Source organism: Poecilia formosa, unplaced genomic scaffold, assembly GCF_000485575.1.
Source record: "Poecilia formosa unplaced genomic scaffold, Poecilia_formosa-5.1.2 Scaffold4, whole genome shotgun sequence".
In the NCBI taxonomy this organism is placed as follows: Eukaryota; Metazoa; Chordata; class Actinopteri; order Cyprinodontiformes; family Poeciliidae; genus Poecilia; species Poecilia formosa.
The window spans coordinates 5,123,047-5,140,646 of NW_006799943.1; the positions used below are offsets into that span (position 1 = coordinate 5,123,047).

General features: G+C 39.5%; 1 protein-coding gene across 1 annotated transcript; it reads left to right on the plus strand.

The window, feature by feature from the left end:
• Positions 1–4,742: 4,742 nt before the first annotated feature.
• LOC103144219 (cerebellar degeneration-related protein 2-like) lies at positions 4,743–16,073 on the plus strand. The gene is made up of 6 exons (XM_007561096.2): positions 4,743–5,109; positions 9,621–9,733; positions 10,966–11,114; positions 11,396–11,560; positions 11,640–11,847; positions 12,099–16,073. Exons 1-6 carry the CDS (start codon positions 4,743–4,745, stop codon positions 12,873–12,875), a joined length of 1,779 nt encoding a protein of 592 aa, XP_007561158.1. The 3' UTR covers positions 12,876–16,073.
• Positions 16,074–17,600: the final 1,527 nt, after the last annotated feature.

Genomic DNA, 17,600 nt, shown 5'->3' on the forward strand with positions numbered 1-17,600 from the left:
CCTTCTCCCAGTGTAAACTGCAGCCTTTACGCTGAACATTTGTCATTTTTTGGGCAAAATTACAAAAATGGTAATACAACCTTTTAAATTAAAAATGCTACCTTGGATCACACACAATACGCTGTTAAAAAAAAAAATTGCAAAAGGGCACTATTTTTCTCCAGAGGAAGAATAGCTGGTACTATACTCTAGCGCCACCTATCGTATATCTGTGCATGTCACTGATTGTGATGGATGTTTAGCTAATAGCGTTAGAACAAAAAATAATATCTTAGTCAAAGTTCAGACCTAAATCCAATTGAGAAAAGTCTTTCCGCTAAATATAAATGAGCTTCGGTCATTTTTGCAAAAGAAGCCACTTCAGGTGAAGAGCAGATACAATATTTGCATGCCACACTGTTCAGATTTTTATTGGTAAGAACGTTTGAGAGCATGTTGTATTCCTCCTACTTCACAATGTGTTGGCCTATCATATAAAATATTAAAATACATAATGTAATGTGACAAAACGTGAAAAGTTTAACAAAAGTCTTAATGCATCTATGTCGGAGGCAGGACGTTGTTAGCTACAGTAAATTGTATGTAGGGAAAAAAAAAACAATGAAACTCTTTTTTTTCTTCCTGCTGCTTCGCTGTTGTTTATTTTGTAAAAATGTCAGCTCCGGCCTGTTTTGACGAAAAATAGCTCAGAGTCTCTGATGAGAATCAGTTGAGTGGGTGTGTGGAACATTATTCAAACATTCCTGGCTAAATTGATTCATTCACAAATAGCCATTACTCATTTCCCATGGCGTTGTTACTGGAACAAAGCGAAGGAAGCGAGCTAACGTCGAATAGTTTTGAAAAGCGAGAGATTATGCTTGGAAATGCGATTACAGAATACAGCAAAGGCACAAATGGAGCAACATGTTTTGTTTCCACTTCAAAAACTAGAACGACCCTCAAGTGGCTGAAGTATTCCAGAGGCTGGGTTCATCAGGATGTTTGCTTCAATCCAGAACTGTTAGGTAATCAGTAGTGGGAAAAAAACAACAACAAAAAAGCATCAATCTCAAAATCTTTAGGAGTTTCGCAGATAAAACACAAACCACCAAAGCGCCTAAACTCATCTCTGATCTGCTCAGCTTTCATTCTGGAAAGCTCAGCATCAAGAATGATTGATAATCCATACCTGATGGAGTCACATGGACCAAAGATCACTTTGCGAAACCTTTGGCAAACACAGCAGAGCAGAGTTAAACTCACAAACAACAACTTACTTTGTATAGAGGTGTCACCTTCTGAGGATTTGTAGGTAACTGAGATGAATTCAGATGCAATATAATCAATAAAAGCTGAATTTTAGTGATTATATTCATTTATAACTAAATGAATCAATGAGCCTTTATTCAAACTTAGTGATGCTGTGAGCTGAAATGCTTTAAGTCAGATTCATTCATTTTCTACCATGAAGATTCTCATTTTGCTGTTTTTACAAGTCAACCACAGATTAGCTTTGTTTTGGTACATTTACAGCATTACAATTAAGGAGGCAAAATATAACACTATTTTAAGAAGCAATAATTTAACAAAAAAAAAAAAGGAACAGGCTGAACCCAAATGAAAAATGTAAAATGTGAGACACAGCGTTCACATATTGTTGCAATAAGAATATGCAGAACGAAAACTGGAGTGAAAAACAAGAGCCGCATGGAAGTAAACGCTTCCCACATATAAAGCAAGGCGGGTTGGTAAAAAAAAAAAAAGACAAACTAAAGATTAGAGTCAGCAGCAGAGTGGATGAAAGTGACAGCATGGGGAGGTATAACACAGAGTGAAATGCAATGTTATTTCCTCAGCACCTCCTAGCTTGATCTCCTTGGTGGGTGGAGTTCTGTTCGTGCGTGTTAAAGTTCAGTTGTTTGTAAGACAAAATATTGTTCATAAAAACCCTTAGAGGAAAATTACATAGATGCCTGTCACATTTTCAAAAGTAAAAATCTGAAAGGTGTGGTGTACATTCAACCTCCCTGAGTCAATGCTTTGTTTAAAAAAAAAAAAAAAAATCCTGCCACTACCATTTTGCTCTGTGGGAATAATCTGTTGTGTTTGACATGCGGTCTTCAAAGGACAATTGTTCACAATGGACTTTCACTTGTGGGTGTTAGAGTAAAATGGTCTGAATAAAATGCACGCCACACCTTTCAGATTTTGATTTGTGGTTGAAAAACATGAACAAATTCAAGCGCATGACAACCTCTAGAAGGCTTTTTTTCTTTTTGCCACACGTACCTCTGTTTGTGGGTCACATCTATGCAACAGGCAGGTGATGAAATAAAAACACTTTCTGATTCCACTTTAGGGATTTAAGATGGGAATCATTTCCTCTTCTAGGTAAAACGGAGCTGTGTGGGATTCTGAACAGATGGCCGTTTTAGAAACTTTTCTTTATCAGTCAAACCTCCGCTGTCTGATGTAACCGGAGGTGGTGACTGCTCATGCGACTGTGTAGCCAAGTGATTAAACCGCACATGATGATGAGTCTGTCACAGCAGCGTTTGATAGAAGACATTTCCCCCCCGCGCTCTGTTGGTCAACGCAACCGCGGCTGCTCTAGATGAGGCCCTCTTCGGGTACATGTGCATGAGAACACCTGTGTCAGGGTCATGCAGGTTGACGTCTGCGACAGGATAGCTTGCAAACAGCCAAAGTCCTGAAAAGAAGACAGTAAAGCGGATAAAGTAACAAATTACTCAGTTGTAAAATGGAGAAAACAGTAAATGAATCCCTTATTTACATGGTTTATACTTTTAACTTTTAATATGATTTGCAGGACACTGGAAACCACAGAGGCGCAGGATGGTACAGAAGAGGATTGGGCCACCAAAAATAATTCAATAAAATTTTGACTTTAGTCAGAATTTTAATTCTGTGTCAGTGTATATCTATATTCAAATAAATAACCTAACATTATTGTGTGTGAAATATATTGTTATATGTTTTTTCCTTGTTATTGGATTTGTAAACCTGCACTTTATTCACACTGAAAGCCTGTCTAAATGTACTTGGTAGATTTGAGTTTGACGACTGTATTTGCCTAGTTGTGCATAAGCAATTCAAACATTTTTGATTCTGAGATTTTAAAAAAGGTTAAAAAAAATCTGAGATTAAAGCCAGAATTTATAATGTTGTAATTTGTATTTTATTTATTTTATTAAAACAGGTTTCTCTTGTAAATGAAATCTTGGTCAAAATTTTTTGAGGAAAAAAAGTCTGATTCTTTGGTTTTTGTTGTAGTTGTTGTTTAGTGGTCCTAATCCTCTTCCGTAGAAAAAAGATTAGCTTGTGCGGAGCTCCTGTGACTGACGCACGAATAGGCGTATTATCTCTATGAACGCACGTATTGAAATAAACAGGAAATGCAAGTTGTGTTGTTCCCAAACTGCCCGACAATCTAAATCAGGAAGTCGCCCTCTAGTGGTGTAATATGTGAACACGGTAGACCAGACCATTATCTGACAATCAATTACAGAATATTTCATATTAGAAATAATTATATGGAGGAGATATAAAGACACTTTTCCCCCTACAAGTAGATGTAAAAGTCAAAATATGGAAGCATTAAGTTCAAAACTACATATACTCACTTTTCTGCTTTTATTCAGATTAAGGAGTGGTTATAATCTTATTTGATCTAATTGTACTGCTCATTGTACGGACTCCAGGTCAGGCCAACAAACAGAAAAACAGCAACCCCCTTCGCTCTTAAATTTGGATGTTAAATTTAAGTTGGAAATAGTTGAACAAGTCTGGCTTTTTTGGAAAAGTTGGCAAGAAAGCTGCAGTGGAGTTAGCGCAGCTAGCAGCAAATTAGCATCTAGCAATGAGGAACTTGGACTACTTTCGCACTGAGGAGTGTAAATAGAAATAAATTATGCTTAGTAAAACTCCTAGCACCAGTAAAGCATAAAGGGCATCAAAATCATGTGTAATTAATCTATTGTACTGAGGTTGCCTACACTTTTAAGTGAAGGCAATTGTTTTTGCAGATGCTTGCTAGGTCCACCACATAAACAAAAATTAAACAAAATTGATGGAAATTACTTGTGCTACATTGATGCGCAGTTAAAATATTTGCTGCACTATTGATTGTTTGAGTTCTTAAACGTGGACCCTCCGCTTGACCTTTGATGACCAATGGAAACATTCATTGATATCTTTTAAAATGATAGCGGTGCAAACAAAAATATTTTTTGACACCGATTGTGTTTAATTTGATCTTATCTCAGACACCCTCCACTGTTTTGAACAGGTTAAGCTCCAGGTGGTTCTGGACCAACCTGTTTGCATTCGGACTCCATCATTGTTCTGGGTCAAACTAATAGCAATGGTTTCATCTGCAAACTTCATTATAGCATAGATCATTTTGTTCTCCGGTTTAGATTTGGTTGCATTATATTTTATTTTTTGGTCAGATGTCAGCTTTAAATACAAAATCCGTTGTAGTAAATTAATTTTACACTAATAGGATTACGCGGACAATATTATCTCTGTCTTCGTGTCCGTTTTGCACGCTCGAGTGGAGACAAAAGCGCGGCCTGTACGAGCTGCAGGTGAAGGCATCGCGAGTGTGCAGCTGATCAGAAAACAGGGAGAAAGGAAGTGGCTGCTGTCGCAACATCCCTGCCACGTCTCTGCAGCAACAGCAGCAGCAGCTGTGTCGGCTGGCTGGGGCTCCGGGATGGGCCGGTGCTGCTGGGTTCATGTGTAGAGGGGATGCGACTGAAGGGAGCAGCAGAGAAGCGGAAGGAGAGAGGAAACACGTAAAGCCACACTCCCTCACTGAAAGAGAGAGAGAGGGAGGAAGAGGGAGAGCCTGCCGGGGAGCAGCTCCAGGGAGAAGACCGCTGCTCTGCTCCGAGACTCCTTTCTGCCGCCGCCTCCTCCGCCGTTGGAGGGGGTTATTGTTCCCGTCAGGAGAAGAGAGGCGTTCACGGACTCATTTCTGTGGGTTTATTATTCGTTCACGGTTCGGACGGAGCGGGACACCCATGCTCAGCTCAGGGAGAATGGAGGAATTCGTCACCGAAGAAGAAGAGCCGTGGTACGACCAGCAAGACCTGGAGCAGGGTAAGACAAGACACCGACCGAACGACCTACCGACCGCAGCATCCCCTCCTTCAGCCGCTGCTTGGCACCGCCGGCCGGCATCTGAACAAAGGCTCTCTGTGGAGCTCTCCAGGCCGAGGCAGAGATGTCACTTGGAGCTTTAATGCTAACAGGGAATTCACGTTGCAGAAGCTTCTTCTTCTTTAACAACAATGCATTGACAGTATGCCAAGTAAGGAAGGGCCTTCACATGGCCAGCATCTAATCAAGTGACAGAACTACTGGGTTAAGTCAGCTGACATCTATTACTTCAAATTTTGACTCCTAACAGCTTCTTTATATTTTGGAGAACATTTATTTTGCAGCCTTATTTTAATCGAAGAGATTTATGTTTATTGGAATCAATAACATGGAGACATCCTGATAGGCAGATCTTAAATAGTCCAAGTATAGCAGTGCAGTGAATGATTTGTTTTGAAATGCTTTATTATTATTATTATTATTATTATTATTAAGGACACAATAATTGTGAAGAATAAACATTTTCGAATATTTAACATAGATTGCTGGCCGGTAGCCACATTTACTGCCACCTCTTGTAAGGATAAAAGAAGTATTAAAATAATTGAATGTTTTATTCCAGTTGCAGAATTTCTTTAAAAACTCTAATATAATTACATTTATTTAGTGGCAAGATAATTCTAAAGTTTAGAAATTATATATATATATATATATATATATATATATATATAATTACCAGAATCACCATTGGCATAAGTATTGTCAACCCTATTATATTACTAACTTTTTTTTTTGTTTTATAACATTTCACAGGCATCGCATCACCACTTTTGATTGGAGTATCTTCTTAAAATAATGGCTTATGTCTTTTCTTTTATTATTCTTTTAACCTAAATCATCTTTTCTACTGAAAAAGGTGATAGATTTTTTATTTTTATTTTTTTAATTTTTTCAAAAATCATGTTTGTCAAAAAAATATTTTGGTCATTATTTTAAGGCGGTGGCTATATAGTGGAGGAAAAAACCCCAACAAAACAAAAACTACAAACCACGAAGAAAAATACTTCCTGCCTTCTTCTTCTTCTTCTTCTTCTTCTTCTTCATGGTTTTCGCCAGTAGTTAACCACGTGACTGGTGTGAGGCGAAAAAGTGTTTTCATTACAGTTGTGCGAAAAGCATCTATTTCGATACGTCTGAATAACCATCTTATCCTATAGCGCAAAACGTGTTTTTTTTTTCTTTTTCTTTTTTTTTTTAAAAAATAGGCGTGTTTCCAGTAAGCGAATTTATTTCCGTAATTTCCATTTTATGCAATTTTATGGTGAATTCAAATGCAGCTAGTGAGAGGTTATGTGGAGAGAGGTTTTCCTTTGAGTCCTGATGTTGGAACCTAATTTGAAATAGTTCAAACCTCTTTTCACTCACGGCCCCATCTTCTCCTTCCATCCCACGACTTTCTGTCGGCTATTTTGTTTCGATTCCATTACTTTAATCGAATTACATCAGTCTAGAAAACGTATCGTTGTACTCAAAGCTTATCGTTCATTCAGTTTGCTGTACGCTCGGACCGACCGCGCGCTCAGATGTTTTGTCGGACCTAATTGAAGTGAATGGTGAGTCATCAAGTTCTCCACACCACTGACTTCGTTTCCTGTCTTCCTCCTCCTCTTCCTCCTCTCCGCCTCCCTGTAGTAGTGCCAGCTAATTATATTGGAGCGTTTTCTGTGGCTGGGCTGAAATGGTGCTGATGTTGGGAATTTGGCACGTGCACACACACGAGCACGCGCGAGCTCGTGCGTCGATTTTCAAACTTACTGTTACTTTCCGACACAAAAATAGATACTCGAGGATCCTTTATTTATTTACAGGAGCTTAAAAAAAAAGATCCAAATGGAACTGGATAAATAAATAAAAAATAAATAATATTGGTATGAAAATTGAAACGACAAAACAAAACCCGCAGCGAAGCTGTGTCTGACGGAGCAGAGTGGATGTCGGAGTTGATGGAGCAACGCTGGGCTTCAAAGTGCTGACTGCCCGAACTCATCCCGGCTGACATTTCTAAATGCTAGTGTGTCAGTAAGGAACACCGCTTTCATTGTGTCACCTTGCCGTCAGGCAGACAGGCATCAGTGTTATTTAGACCCAAGGCTCATCAGATTTAGTTTTTTTTTTTTTTTTTCAAGGCTAACTTTGTGTCTGCGTGGGATTAAAGCTGGGGAAGAACACAATTCTTAACCAAACAATAGTGGGTTTTGCTTCTGGATCTACTTTTATTTATTTATTTTTTGTTAACTGATGTGACATATTGTGTTAAAAATCATTAAAGTTACCAGACTCAGAGTTTGCTCAGCAACTGTAATCTGGATGACGACTAAACTAATCAACGCTATAATAAAATTGCATTGCCTGAGGTTAATTAAGGCCTGTTGCGATAACAAACTTTGTTTTGACGATAAATTGGCCCAGAAGTTATCTCGATAAACGATAATATTGTTGTTTTGAGGTCATTTTCAAGTAATACAATTGCAAAAGCAGAATAATGCAAGAACACATTGTCAAAGGTCGATAGACTAAGTACTAATGAACATTTAACACTGGAACTGGAGGACATTTTTATACTAAATAAACAACACAATAGAAACAACGAATAAAATAAATTGTAAAATCTCTGTAAACAAAATTGTCCTTCAAAAAAAAAAAAAAGGGGGAGGCTAGTGCCGACCAATGCACCAGACTGAAGACTTTTGTTTTCCTTTTTTTGGCAGAAAAGAGGCAACTGATAAATAATACAAATGAAAATCATTATGCTTGATTCAATTTATCATGCAATAAATAAATCAATTGCATGATTTATGACAGACCTTTGTCCAAGATCTAAATCCATGGCTTCTGAGAATGATTACGCTTTAGCTTGGCTTTCATTTGATTGTAACATTTCTTGCCCGATAAACTGCCGGTGTTGTTACTTTAGCCTGCTCTGTACAGCGTCTACAGCAAAGGAAAATGGAAACACGAGAAGTCCTGTCTTCCACATTCCATTGAATTTCACGGGTGATATGCACCTACCGAGACAACACAGCTGTGGAAGACATCGGGATATTTACGTATAAAACCATGAACTCACTTCTACGAGTGGATCCACTGGCTGGAAACAAAAGTTGTTTTATATGGCGTATCAGGTCATAGCTGCAAGCTATGGGGAAACAGGGATTTTAGAGGTTACAGAGACGGTCTCTGCTCCTCTGAGGGAGGGTCCCAGCTCTTCACACATGGTGTAAAAACGAAAGGGTCTCCACCCTGTGTGACATCATCCTGTGTGGGTCAGTTTCAGGTCTGTGCTGAGCGACAAAGATTGATTTGCAACGTTGTTTTTTGGCAATTGAACACACAACGACACATTTAGTATCTTTTGTTTCTTTTGTTCCAGTTGCTGGAATTGGTACCAGAAGTGAAGTTCCTAACTGTAACATCTAGTGACATTTAGTAACTTTATTCCTACTGAAAAGAAATTGATCACAGTTGAAGACTCTTTTTTTTCTTCTTCTCACAACGTCAAGTAAACGTGAAATTGTGAAACCGTTGCCGAATATTGCAATGGCGATTTTCTGAGTTGTTTTCTTCAGTTTCTTTCGTTATCTGGACAACAGTGATGCATTCTGGGCACACGATAAATGAAATAAATGTGATATATTTCGATATATTAGGCAGACTAATTACTGGAGAAGTTAGTGGGGTTTCTGCTACTCACGGTTACTAATAAACAACCCAAGTAGAAACATCCAAGTCGGAGTACTATCCGATGTTCACCACTCCTTATTAGCATCGGGAGCAGGATGTATAAAGCATGTCCTCTGGCGCCCTTTTTTTGTTTTTGTTTTTTTCTTCCAGAGATGCTGCAGTCCGCATCTTGCTGACGCCCGGCAATGTGGGCCACCAGGTCCGCTGAGTCAGGCCACAGCTAGAACAGAGAGCGACGACAGTGACTCATCTTACTTTGGATGTGCATTTAGCTCGGTGTGGGAGCCTGGATGGAAACGCTGCCAAAAGAACACTTTTATTTTAAACTTTCATCTTCATCATAGAGTCTCCAGCGTCTCGCTGTGCTGCATCTCAGCAGAGAGAGAAATTATTTTGGCATCGGCGCCTGACCTTCATGCATTACTCGCCGGGGAGCGGAGAGGCCTGGCTCTCTGCCTTTCTTCTATAATTGAGCCGCTTCGCTGCAGAACGAAGGCGGCGTGACGACCTGTTTGATCGTCCCGAACTCTATTATTCTCTCACCTAAAATAGAGCAATGTTCACCATTAACTCTGGCAGTGATAATATAAATTATTCTGCTATATTTAGTGTTTTACTTCCAGAATAGTCCACAATCTATCTTGCTCCGCCTTTCATTTGGTGGCATAAATATTCATCCATTCATTCATCATTCACTTTTCTTTCTTTTTTCCCCCCCAGTATTCTTTGATTCTGGCTCCCTTTATTCACCGATTCTCCTTGTTTCTCAGATCTCCACCTGGCAGCAGAGCTGGGGAAGACTTTACTGGAGAGGAACAAAGAGTTGGAGGACTCTTTACAGCAGATGTACATCACTAATGAGGAACAAGTGCAAGAGATTGAGGTACGAACCTTGAGTTTCTGTCCAAGGACTGGTCAAAAACTCAACAAATATCGCATCACCCAACTCAGTCATCATGCGTGTGAAATCAACACGTCTGCCCTTCTTTTCTTTTTTGTTTTCTACTTGCGCCTAATGGCAGGAATGGGATATCAATCCAACTGGATTCAGCCCAATAAAACTGGCAAGCATATGCAAGTAAAAAAAGCTTGCACTACAATCACTGAGGAAAAAAAGTGAGGTTCCTAGAAGGAGTGGTTTGATTTTGATGCTGTTTAGTCAGCCTGTACCCCCACAGATGAAATCACAAAAGGCAGACATCCCAAAGACTAGAGGGCGTTCGCCTGGGAAAAAAAATGTGGCGTTACAGCCTTAAATTTCAGTGAATTTTATTAGAATAAAACCGACACAAAGTTGGGCATAATTGTGATACATTTACATGATACATGATTCATTTCTTACTAATAAAAATAAATGTTGCATACATTTGTAATCTGTCCCCTTTAGTATGAAACTCCTAAGCAATATCCAGTGCAACCAGCTACCTCCACAAGAGAAGCCAAGTTTAAACTAATTATAAATCCAGCTGGTTGATAAAGGAAACGTTAGAAAATCAGAGACCAAACAGCATCAGTACAAGTTTAAAGCAGGGTTTGGTTATGAATCAATATCCTAACCATGTGAAAATGTAGCATGGGATATGGGAATTTTAAGTATATATATATATATATATATATATATATATATATATATATATATATATATAATTTTTTACATTTTTTTATATTTTTGTAGATACAACAGTTTATTCTTTTATTGCACTGATCAAATGAGACCAGAATGTTACTTTTTATCCAAACAAAAAAACAACACCGTACGTCATCCGCACCGTTAAGGTGTTCAGAATAGATCGATAAAAATGCAATCCACACTTTTTAGATTTTTATTTCTAAAAAATGTTTGTCTGTCACATGAAACTGATGCAGTTTTGCCAAGAGGTATTTATATATTAGCAAGGCCCTTTAAGTCTTAGCATCATGACCTTAGCGACAATTTTTTTTCTGTTCCCGCATCACTCCTCTCACATCCTGGCTCATATGAGAGGCCATGTTGCTGGCAGTGTCTGAGTTATGTTTTTAAATGTTCAAGCTGACGTTTTAGAAATGGAAAAATGTGCCTAAATCTAATTATCGCTGTTATTTCTGTCACGTCGGCATTTGTGTCTGGCTCTCTAGTACCTGACCAAGCAGCTGGAGGTCCTTCGGGACATGAACGAGCAACACGCCAAAGTGTACGAGCAGCTGGACGGCACGGCCAGAGAACTGGAGCGCACCAACCACACGCTGGTCAGGGACAGCAAAGCCTCGCAGCAAAAGATCGAGAGGTGTGAAGGACGGAGCGCTCTCCTGACCCGGTTTAATCGTTTGGCCCTCATTCATTCCTTTTTTATTAGCGCTCAAAATGTAAAGCAGGGTTTACAGAAAACTTGCTACGCTAGGCCAGTCATCCAATTAAAACAAATAGATAGTTTTGCACTTCAGTTGTTTCATCCTAATTAAAGTGTCCAATAATGATTTCATTTCAATGGTGATTAATCACGATTAATCTGATTAATCGTTTCAACCCTAAGTTCTGTGCCTCTTTTTGTTTTGTCTTCTGCTCCAGCTTAACGGGGACTATTGAGACTCTGCAGAATCAGGTGGAGTCTCTGTCGGCGCAGGTGGAGCAGTTCCGCTCGATGGAGCAGCTCCGAGTCAGGAGGGAGAAGAGGGAGCGACGCAAGACCATCCACTCGTTCCCGTGCCTGCGGGAGCTCTGCACCGCGCCCAGGTGGGCATTTTCTGTTTAATCGATAAAGATAAAGCCCAGAGGGGAAAAAAGAGTAAAACTCCAATGATTTTCCTGCTAGGTATGAGGATGAGTTTGTAGTGGGCCGGGCCGAGAGCTTCACTTTGGAGGCCAAGAGACAGCCGTGTGAGGAGGACAGTCAGCACCTGAGGGAGGCGGTGTCGGCGCTGAGAGCCGCCGTCCGGACAGAGCGGGGTCGAAGGGAGGGAGTGGAGAAAGAGTGCAACCTCCTGATCGCAGAGTTTTCTCGGCTGCAGACGCGTGTGCAGGTTAGAGAAGCAAAACGATTTTTTTTTTTTTATCGAGCTGCTTTGCTCCACAAGCTAGCACATCTAGCAAGAAATGTAAACGTGTCTGACGAGAAAAAGACCAAAGAAACGTCTGCTTTTGTTTTGTTTTTTTGCAAGATCTAAGTGGTGAGCTGATTGGGGTTTCTCTTTCTTTCTCTGTCTTTCTCTCTCTCTCTCTCTCTCTCTCTCTGTTTTTTTTTTTTTTTTTTGTTTGTTTTGCCTCCTGACAGGACGCTGAGAGCTGCCAGGCTCGTGTGCGGGAGCTGGAGGTGGAGCTGCAGGAGCTGCAGCAGCTCCGCCGCGCGCGGACTTTCCTCCTGAGCGGCGAGGACGACGTCGTCGCCCTGACCCAGACCGTCCTCAGCATCACCCCGGAAACCGACACGTTCCTGGAAGCGGAGGACGGCGACGCTGGCGGCGGAGGCGGCGGCGTGCGGGAGGAGGCCGAGGGTGGAGGCGGCGTCGGAGGCGAGCAGCTGCCGGAGTCCAGCCCTGTGAGGAAAAGCTGCAGCGACACGGCGCTCAACGCCATCGTGGCACGGGACGCATCCGGCCGCAGGAGAGGCAGCTACGCCCTCCACGCCAACAGCGTGAGGAAGAGGGGGATGTCCATCCTCAGGGAGGTGGACGAGCAGTACCACGCCCTGCTGGAGAAATACGAGGAGCTGCTGGGCAAGTGCAGGCGGCATGAGGAGAGCCTGTGCCACGCCGGCGTCCAGACTTCCCGTCCCGTCTCCCGCGACCCGTCCATGAAAGACTGCGCCGTGGGCCCCGTCCCGGCACCTCCCCCGACGCCCACCCAGTCCCCCTCCACTCCCGAAGCCATGGAGAGCATCAGCAAGCAGGTGGAGGCGGTGGATAAGCGGCTGGGGCAGAACACTCCTGAGTATAAGGCTCTTTTTAAGGAGATCTTCTCGCGCATCCAAAAGACCAAAATGGACATCAAAGCTACCAAAGCCGCCAAAACGAGCAAATCAGGAAAATCGGGCAAATCAAGTAAACACTAAAGTCGACGTCGACTGTACAGATGAGGATGTTGGTGCTCTTTGTGAACAAGGGGCTAGCTAGTGTACACAATTTTATAGAGGGCGCTGCTACTACAACTAAAGTATTAATTTCTTCCAGAGCTAAGCTAAGCTAAGCTAACCCCAGCAAGAAATCAACCAAATCTGAAGTGCATGCCTTCCACCATAGTTAACCTTCTAGAAAATGAATTGAATCTGTTACATTTTATTCTTCTCCTTTGTCTTATTTAATTGAAATTACAGGAAAAAAAAAAGATTTGTAGGGCAATTTGACTGCCTTACTTACTCTACAATATTACAATTATAATACCACAGCTGGCAAAATGTTTCAGTTTTGCACTTTAGGTTCAGGTTTAAGTAAACTAAGGAAAATTGCCTCTTAGAGGGGTGGAAAGCAAATGTAACATTAACTCAAGCCAAATCTATTTACTACTAAACAAGCTTGACTCATATTTATGTACTTCCTGTAAGAGAGGTTGATCTTACTTACAAAAGCCTATATATGGCAAAATCGTAAAGCATTTAAACCATAATTGTATTTTATTGGGATTTTATGCAACAGACCAAAACAATGTAGTTAATTATTGTGAAAATGATCCAGATTTTCTTTCTACAGTTTCTAAAGATAAAATCTGACTGCTAATCTGACATCGCTTCAGAGAATCGGCTTCAAGATTCAGATTTTTTATAGTAAATGAAAAAACATTTCTTTTTTTCTTTTTTTGTCATATGTGTCTTTGTCTTGATCTATCCTAATAAAATCCCAATTAAATGCAGAGACATTTGATGTGGTTGTGTGACCTAATGTGAAACAGATCAAGGGGTGTGAATACTTTTGCGAGTTGGGGTGTTTCAGACCACTGTGCTGCCTGTGTTTTGGCCTGGAGGTGCTCGTCATAACATGCTACGCTAATTCTGTCAGCGCTGCTATAAAAAAAAAAAAAATTAGCTAAGTCTAGATAAGGATGTGATTAGTCTATTTGGTCCTGAGCTTTCTGCAGGCATACCAAGTGACTACATTGACCTGAATAAAAGTGAATCCATTTTCCAAAGCGAACCGGACTTTGGGGTCACTTTTGGGCCAAATCTTACCTGCCTATGTACCTGTGTCTTAACTCCTGCATATATCTCTGTGAAGTGAAGATGAGCTATTTTATGTTTTGTTTTTAAGTTCTTTGAGGGGGAGTGCCTTCATACTCTTCAGCTGCTTCATTTTGTTCCCACTTTGACATATAAAACTACATTTGAGTTAACATGAATGAAGAGACTTTTTGGCTACAATATGCAGTTATCATGACATAGGTGCTTTATATTCCACTGTGTACATGAACTGATCCCTACTCTCTGCACCACGCTCAGGGATAGATGGCTGCAAAACATTCTCAACTCAATCAGATGCCCCGTTTGCAGTTCTGAGCTCATTTTCGTACCCTCAGTAAATATTTCCAATTGCCTCTGAAATCAGAACTTTGATTCAGGTCAGAATAAGAATTCAGTTCATGAAAAACGTCCCACCTGATGTACTTCAGTTCCAGTTCCTAGCTAGAAAACAAGTTGGGCTTGTTAGTTTTTGAGCTCCATGTCCAGGATACTTACTATAATATTGATGACGATGATAATTCTTATTGGTAGGTGTTAATTGCAATATATTTATAGCGTTTTGCAAATTGAAATGCTAAAGAAATATGTACAGTACTGTATGTGCACAAAGTTAAGAGATCCGAACCATTAAAGCGCAGAAGGTGGTTTGTGGCTTCAATTTACTCTGTGTTTATACCTGTGGCAGCCATTTTGGATTTTCAGGTCAGTATTGGTGGGATATCTCCCACTTACCAAGTGTAAGCTTCACACAGCATTCCAGTTAATCTCGCTGAATCAGAGACAAGATGGTTTTACCTTTTGATAACGATTACAAGATAAAGTTAACCTAGCTTGTTTTTATGTTAGCGGTAGCTAAACGGATTCGTAAAGTTAATTTCCTACCATTCTGAGCAAAGGTGAGTTTTAACATCTGTATCACATTAATGATCACTATAATGTGGTATAATTCATTAAAACTTATGTATTGAGCTCTCTCTCTATTTTATTTTCACAGCTGACAGATTACAATGGTGTTCATCTATAACCAATCTTCCCAAATGTCTCTTCTTTGCTTCCAACATTAGCATGCTACTTCATAGGATCTTCACACAATAATAGGAATGCTAATGGAAAATGCGTTTAGCTTTACTGATGTAATTTTTTTTTTGTTTTAGCTAACATTTGTTCAAGTCTTTTTAAAGGCTTCTTTCACAAGCCACAGGAAATTGAACAAAGATCAAGTTCTGACAGCATCTTATGCTGCATTCAGTTAAATTGTCTAGTCAGAAGTTGGATCTTTGAACCGAGTTTAACTGTGATCCAGTTCCAAATTGGAAAAAACGGTGAGAATGACTGGCTGGGATGCTTAGTGACCATGCTAACTGCTGTTAGCAATAGAAGCTAATAGTTATGTTCTTCACCGCATTTTGGACTTTCTGGATTTATTTGTGTTAGCTAAAGGTATAATGGGACACTTTTGGTTAAAAGAGCAAGTAAATAGTTGTTGTTTTTTTTCAATTGAGAGCAGCCATGTTTGGATTTTTAAGGTCACAGTTGGTGAGACTGTTTTTTTTTTTCTCCCCTTGGATAATTCTAACTTCTATGGAGCTTTGTTCTATTTTTTTACAGCTTCAAATTTATAAAATGTAATTTCTCAGAATAAATGTCACACCTAACTGAAGTACATACTTAAAACAAACATACAGTGCTTAGAAATATACAATATATATATATTTTAAATAAACTGAAAAGGCATAGGCTTGTTGAACAACACTTAAAATGTCTGTCAAACATGGTGGTGCTTGGGAAAACTTGGGTTTTTATTATAAATTCTAAGTAAAGTTCTTTCACAGTCTTCAAAATTTTGGAAACGGTTAGGGTATGGGACTTTTTTTTTTTTTTTTACTATTTTCCAGGTCTGAAATGGCATGGGTAAAACAGTATCAAAAAATGTTTGATTTTGCAGGTATCATTATTTTCCCCAAAAAGAAAAATAATAATAGATTCTTTATCCAAACTGGTTGCTCTTGGCGATGACTCCATCCTGTCTCAGTGAGATATACTTCTATAAATAAAGGTAAAAAGAAAATAATGAAGTAAACAATCTGTCTTTGATTTGCCACATCACATTGACATTTCAGCGTTTTATCAACCTTCTCACTGAATATGCACGCTATTTCACTCACTGGTTTTTTGGCAAATTTGAATTCAGGTTGAACTCGGCCTTGTGTCTTTCAATTAGATCATATTAAATGCCAAGCAAAGTTATAAAAGTGCTATTTTGGGACTTTATTTCCAAGTGAAATAAAGGTACCAGTGTTTACTAATTGTTTATCTAATTTACATGTGTTATATGATATTTCTGTCTTATGGCAAATAGAAGAAGAAAAGATTTTGAAATAAATCTGGTCTCTGAAACAGAAAATCAAAAGTTGTTTCACCGGTTAAGACTATTTTAAGCCGTTTTAAGCTGAATATTTTTGTTCTCAAATGTCCAGAAAGTTATAACAGAAAAACAAATCTAGACAAAGAGTTTAGGACAATCTGTAATTGTAAAATAAAAATGTTTTGGGGAGGGGGGGAGGAACAAAAAAGAAAAAGGAGTAATCTTGCATGAACTGGCATTACAAGGCTTTTTCTCACTGCTACAAACTCTGTCACATTACACTACTAATGTAGAACCATGTAAAATCTGACTAAATTAGATGGAAAGTTGAATGTTGAGCCACAGTTTGCGCTTCTTTAAAGTTCCTCAATGCTACCTGCTGGCTGTACTGTACAGTAAACTCTCGTGTTTAGTGTATAAACCGTGCATTTGAAAAGGCTCTTGAGTGTTTGGGAGGAATGCGTTGATGGTCTCTGAGATTGTGTAGAAATAGTCTAAATACTGAATATGTTTTTTACAGGAACGTGTGTAGGCACAGGCAGTTGTTGGAGTCAATGCTACAACTCACTTCCCAGTTGTTTGTGGACAATGACAAAGGTTGGTGGGGGATGGCAGATTGCACGTGACAAACACTCTACATGTAGAATCTCTGGAGATATTCTGTAGAGATTTTTTTTTTATATAACAAAAGTATCAGAGAGGTTTTTCTTCAATTTACTCTTGACAGACACACTGTGTAGCTGATGTATAACAAGTTAAAAAGGCTTCAAACCAGGGTTCTATCTTAACACCCAGCAGTCTTACCAAACTCTTATTATGATAACCTGCAACACATTGCACCTCTTGCGCAATCTGCAATGCCTTTTTTTTTCTGGTAACCTTCTATATATACACAGCTTTGTTATAATGAATGTTGTTCTAACTAACATTTTTGTGTCCAACTCCTCACCTACACTGTCAACATAACCATGCCTGAAACTTTTCTAGATGTCATATGTGACTCACTGGTCTGTAAGAGTTTAAGACAGACTGGCGGCTGGGTAATTATTAAGATTAGTTTACAGTCTTAATAGGAGTTTAATGATACAGTGTTGTGTATTTTAGCATAATCAGAACTAAATATAATTAAAACATGCTAAACCAGGGCTTATGGCCCTGTGGAGTTTTACTCTGTACTGTACTTGAACGCAACACCATTTGTCTGACAATTTTGTTCATATATATATATATATATATATATA